Below are 5,830 nucleotides of genomic sequence, written 5' to 3' on the forward strand. Positions count from 1 at the left end.
TGGAGGCGTGGTCATGGTCCAGTCTGACCTCAGCTGCTCTTGGGTGGAGGCGTGGTCATGGTCCAGTCTGACCTCAGCTGCTCTTGGGTGGAGGCGTGGTCATGGTCCAGTCTGACCTCAGCTGCTCTTGGGTGGAGGCGTGGTCATGGTCCAGTCTGACCTCAGCTGCTCTTGGGTGGAGGCGTGGTCATGGTCCAGTCTGACCTCAGCTGCTCTTGGGTGGAGGCGTGGTCATGGTCCAGTCTGACCTCAGCTGCTCTTGGGTGGAGGCGTGGTCATGGTCCAGTCTGACCTCAGCTGCTCTTGGGTGGAGGCGTGGTCATGGTCCAGTCTGACCTCAGCTGCTCTTGGGTGGAGGCGTGGTCATGGTCCAGTCGGACCTCAGCTGCTCTTGGGTGGAGGCGTGGTCATGGTCCAGTCTGACCTCAGCTGCTCTTGGGTGGAGGCGTGGTCATGGTCCAGTCGGACCTCAGCTGCTCTTGGGTGGAGGCGTGGTCATGGTCCAGTCTGACCTCAGCTGCTCTTGGGTGGAGGCGTGGTCATGGTCCAGTCTGACCTCAGCTGCTCTTGGGTGGAGGCGTGGTCATGGTCCAGTCTGACCTCAGCTGCTCTTGGGTGGAGACGTGGTCATGGTCCAGTCTGACCTCAGCTGCTCTTGGGTGGAGGCGTGGTCATGGTCCAGTCTGACCTCAGCTGCTCTTGGGTGGAGGCGTGGTCATGGTCCAGTCTGACCTCAGCTGCTCTTGGGTGGAGGCGTGGTCATGGTCCAGTCTGACCTCAGCTGCTCTTGGGTGGAGGCGTGGTCATGGTCCAGTCTGACCTCAGCTGCTCTTGGGTGGAGGCGTGGTCATGGTCCAGTCTGACCTCAGCTGCTCTTGGGTGGAGGCGTGGTCATGGTCCAGTCTGACCTCAGCTGCTCTTGGGTGGAGGCGTGGTCATGGTCCAGTCTGACCTCAGCTGCTCTTGGGTGGAGGCGTGGTCATGGTCCAGTCGGACCTCAGCTGCTCTTGGGTGGAGGCGTGGTCATGGTCCAGTCTGACCTCAGCTGCTCTTGGGTGGAGGCGTGGTCATGGTCCAGTCTGACCTCAGCTGCTCTTGGGTGGAGGCGTGGTCATGGTCCAGTCTGACCTCAGCTGCTCTTGGGTGGAGGCGTGGTCATGGTCCAGTCTGACCTCAGCTGCTCTTGGGTGGAGGCGTGGTCATGGTCCAGTCTGACCTCAGCTGCTCTTGGGTGGAGGCGTGGTCATGGTCCAGTCTGACCTCAGCTGCTCTTGGGTGGAGGCGTGGTCATGGTCCAGTCTGACCTCAGCTGCTCTTGGGTGGAGGCGTGGTCATGGTCCAGTCTGACCTCAGCTGCTCTTGGGTGGAGGCGTCGTCATGGTGTGTCATGTGCATTAACCTGAACATGAGATTCTTACACGTGTTTCTTCTGCTCTGGCTCAGATTTATCATTTATCCAGAAAAGTGTCTCAAAAGAAGAAAATGTACCAGAAAAGGAAAAGCATTAAACCCTTGAACCAGGTTTATATAAATATAAAAATAATTGAATATAATTTATACCAAAATGGTAACAATTTTGATAGTATAGTATTTTAATGTCCTTCAGTGGAACATATTTTAATCTCTTTGGTTTTAGCGTCTCCAGCTTCACCAACAGAGAAATACGGGAACATTTTCTCTGTGAATCTTTCTTCATGAGAGCAGATCAGAGACATGTCCTCAGCGTCAGAGAAAGACAGTTTCCCTTTGTCATAATCCAGTCGGACTCTGATCCTCTGAGGGCTTCGCTTTAGTATCAGAGTTTTACAAACAACGTCATAGTATTTTCCACCTTTGAGCTTTAAACACCAGAGTCCATTTTCTGGATCAGCTCCTCTCTCTCTCTTCCTGTCGACAGACTCTTTGGTCACACCAATGGTCCATCTTGGATGGTCCCCAACCTCCACGTCCCACTGGTGTGAGCCGGAGCTGAAGCCCTCACAGGCCAGGACATTTGCATATTCAGTGAATCTCTTTGGCTTTAAAGGGACCTGTTGATGTTCAGTTTCTCCATATCTCACTCCCCTCAGATCCTCAGACAGATAGAACCATCTCTCTGCAGTGTTTGGGTCCAGAAGGACCGGACTGTAGTGGACCAGGGCCCTCATCTTGTCCCAGGCCTTGAAGCCCATGTTGCCCAGGACTTTGGCCTGGTTTATCAGGAGTCCTGGTCCCAGCTCTGGGCCGGGCTGTGAGAGCAGAGTCTGGGTGGTTTCGTGAGTGTGTCTGTACTCTCTGATAAAGTCCATGCTCTGTCTCTTCAGCTGCTCCTCCACAGTGAGGATGTTCTGCTCCAGAGTGGACAGTTTCTCCCTGATCTTCTGCAGCTGTGGTTCTATGGTCTGGGCCTGTCTGCTCTGCTCCTCTCTCAGTGAGAGTCTGAGCAGCAGCAGCAGGGGGCGCTGTTGAGCTGTTCATTATTTGTAACACCTGTCATTTATCCACACTTGAATCTGACATAAAGAAATGTGTTACTAATTATATTTACACAGATGTTTCAGCTCAACATTCTCCCTGACCAGCTCAAACACGACAGGAGGACGGGAGGGCATCTGACACAAACACACATCCTGATAAACCAGTGATAACATTCACCATATTGTCCTTTCAGCTCAGCAGGTTCATTTACCTTAGAAATGCACCATGACTGTATGTTGTCTGAATACACATCTCTGTATTTATGTGTGTTGCCAAGAAACCGTCACCATACAGTAAATATATCACAATATCGATATCTGACACGCAGGAGGAGGTGAGGGCATCCGACTCACCCAGCAGGCAGAGTGTGTGGAGACCCATGGCTCGGTTTTTGCAGATTTTTTCGAAGTAACGTCTCGGTCCAAAACACAAAGGAAATCGCTCCCCGAAGTTATAGAGCTGAGACAGAAAGAAACTCAAAGAAAAGATGTTCAATCCAGGCTTAATTGTGCCAAACAAATCCATAAACTTGATAAAACAGTGTTAGTCCTCGACACTGTATAAAAAGATTCTGTTGTATCTTTCATCCAAGAGTCATTCTCAATCTGCGGGTCTAGCCTGAGAAGATATCAATCCTACTCTGAACTGTGTAAGGAGACATTTACTGGCCTCTTTAACTCTTTCAAAGCATCTTTTGTCCTGCTCAGAATCTTCTCCTCACTGTCTTTGATCGAGTGGTTTGTGTCTTTAAGATGAAGATGCACGGCGCTCTGTGGTCCTGAACTCCAGTGTCTTATGTGCTGATAAAGCCTCTTGTGCAGTGGCTCTTTAGTCTCACTATGTGGCGCTCTTTTCAAAACAGAGATTTTGTGTTGTCTAAAAATCCTGTGTGATTTTTCTTGCCCTCTGGGCCGGTGGACATATCTGGGCCGGTGGGCGCCTCTTGGGCTCTGGGCAGAAATGTCCTGATCACCTGCAGGTGGTGCTGTAGTGGGTGTTCTATTGCATTCCTCCTGACCACCGGAGGACGGTGCTTAGCACCTGGATATCTACATGTGCGCAGCACACAGGTCGAGATTAATACCAACAAAGTCACGTGGTGGACGTGACATGGGTGACGTCAGAACCAGCCCTTATATATACCTGACGCACCCAGCGCTCTTTTCTTTCTACATTTCTCGCATCAGCGATAGGTCGAAGTTCCTTCTTGGAATATTGCTTTGGATTTTCAGCCCGTTCTCGCTTGGAGCCTCACATATTGGAGCTGCGCGTTGCGTCCTCCGGAGGCTGCGAGAGGGTATCACATTTGTTGACTGTTATCATCACCTGCAGTGAGTATTTTTTGCCGTTTTCTGTCTGAATATTGATAAGCTGTGTGTTGACACCGACTATTACTGGCTGGTTAGCCCTCATATGCTTGGCGGCCAGCTTTTCTCAGCTAATTATCCGACAGTCTGCGGACTTTGATACATTAGCGCATCTATTCAGAGCCTGCTAGGCTAGTACACCAGTGCCTCGTGAGTGTTTTTCGCTCCTGCGGCACCGCCATTTTGTGAGTGTTTTTTTTGTTTTTTTGTTTTTTTTTACTTTTAAAGCCGCGTGTGAGCTCGTGATAACCTGCGCCCCGTGAGTGACTCCGCTCCTGTGGCTTGACCGTTTATTAGCTTGTCTTGTTGCTAGCTATACTTCGGTTGTATTGTATTTTTTACACCTGCGTGACCCGGTGCCTCGTGAGCGTTTTTTCGCTCCAACGGCACCGTGGTTACTGAATATTCTCAATCTCAACCGGTGTTCAGTGAGTGCTCTCCGCTCCTGTGACAAGTCTGGGACTCGTGAGTGTTTCTCCCGCTCACTAGTCCGTTGCTACTGCCTCAGTTTGTGGCGACGGTAGCCTGTGCGTGTTCACCCGCGCCTTCTAATTAAGCGCGGTACATGAGCCAGTGACTTGTGAGTGTTATTCGCTCCGGAAAGCTCACAACATGATGTCATCCCTGTTGCATAGTTGCAACAGTTGCTTGGCTCCTCTAAGCCCAGAAGATGGCCATGCCCTATGTCCACATTGTCTGGGGATTGGACATCTGAAACAGGCTCTCACAGAAGATGCCTGTTTCAATTGTATCTCTATTCCACTGGCAGACAGGACCGCTAGAGTGGCAGCGGTTGAGAGTACTATGCCCAAACTGACTCTTGCCTCTAGTCCTGTTATGGACCATAAACGCCGCAAGCGTCCCCGCATGGAGGCCCCTGAGGCCAAGAGAAGTCATCCTGATCAGGCGTTGTCTGCCAAAGTGGACACTTCTTCTGGCTTCGGAATTTGCTCAGATTGAGTCTTTGCTCCTCAGTCTAAAACCTAGTGGTCCTCCCACTGTGCCTAGCCCCATTCTGGATGATGAGGAAGACCAGACAGACTCCAGTGCTGACCACCCTCAGGAGGACGCTATATCCATTGCTGCTTCAGATACTTTGTTCAGAGCAGATGGTGCAGATTTTCTGGGGGATCGGGTAGAAGGCTGTCACTCTCCTAACCCCTCTGTTGTGAGCTCCCGCTCCTCAGACCTGGAGCCCTTGGAGACAGAGCCTGAGTTTTCCTCTGTTCACGAGGCTATTCAGTTGGCCTTATCGAGACTTGGAGTAGATACACCTGTGACGGCTGTCCCTACAAGTGCCTTTTTCAAAGTCTCCCAGAAGCCTGTATTCAGCGTTCCGGCCTCTTTGAGGAGCTTCAACGATGTTGGGCAGATCCCAAGTCGTTTACTCATTTCCCAAGGGAATGCAGGAGTTTGAGTGCTATGCAAGATGCAGCTAAGTACGGATTGGATCGCATGCCCTCCGTTGATGGCACTATTGCGGGCCTGGTTGTAGCGCTTGCGGATGCTGCTCGACCGGAAGCCCGTTGCCCACGTCCTCAGTGCAGAGTTACGGATGACCTCATTACTAAAAGTTATGATGCGGCGGCTCGGATTGGTCGCCTGGGTAACTCCCTTCCTCATCTAGCCATTGCCCTTTCTCAGTCTCTGAAAGAGGCTGTAGTTGACAATGCTACGCAGAGCCTGAGTGATGCTTCACTTCAGGCGTTTGCTTACATGTCGAGAGAGCTTGGAAGGCTGATGTCCACTCTGACCATTGCTAGACGCCAGGTGTGGCTAGCCCAGTCCCCCCTGTCAGAGTCTTGCAGGGGTACACTTCGCACCTGTTGTGCCAGGTCATGTGTTTGGACCCGCTGCCCAGCAGACCTTGGAGCGGGCTGTTGAGGCAAATGAATCTCGCAGACACTTTGCTAAACTGCATCGTGGCCCCAGACCCCAGCCCAGAGGTGCCAGCTCTTTTCGCCCAGCGGCAAGAGTCTCAACCTTACCAGGATCTGGACGTGTTT

General features: G+C 51.6%; 1 protein-coding gene across 1 annotated transcript; it reads right to left on the minus strand.

The window, feature by feature from the left end:
- Positions 1-1,578: 1,578 nt before the first annotated feature.
- On the minus strand, positions 1,579-5,447 carry LOC140353450 (zinc-binding protein A33-like). Its single transcript, XM_072438025.1, has 3 exons — positions 5,268-5,447; positions 2,811-2,916; positions 1,579-2,449 (listed from the first exon to the last, which is right to left on the minus strand). The coding sequence occupies exons 1-3, from the start codon at positions 5,445-5,447 to the stop codon at positions 1,593-1,595; spliced, it is 1,143 nt and encodes a 380-aa protein (XP_072294126.1). The 3' UTR covers positions 1,579-1,592.
- Positions 5,448-5,830: the final 383 nt, after the last annotated feature.

Source organism: Eucyclogobius newberryi, unplaced genomic scaffold, assembly GCF_026437365.1.
Source record: "Eucyclogobius newberryi isolate DKJ021-1_F unplaced genomic scaffold, fEucNew1.0.hap1 SCAF_9, whole genome shotgun sequence".
Classification (NCBI taxonomy): Eukaryota; Metazoa; Chordata; class Actinopteri; order Gobiiformes; family Gobiidae; genus Eucyclogobius; species Eucyclogobius newberryi.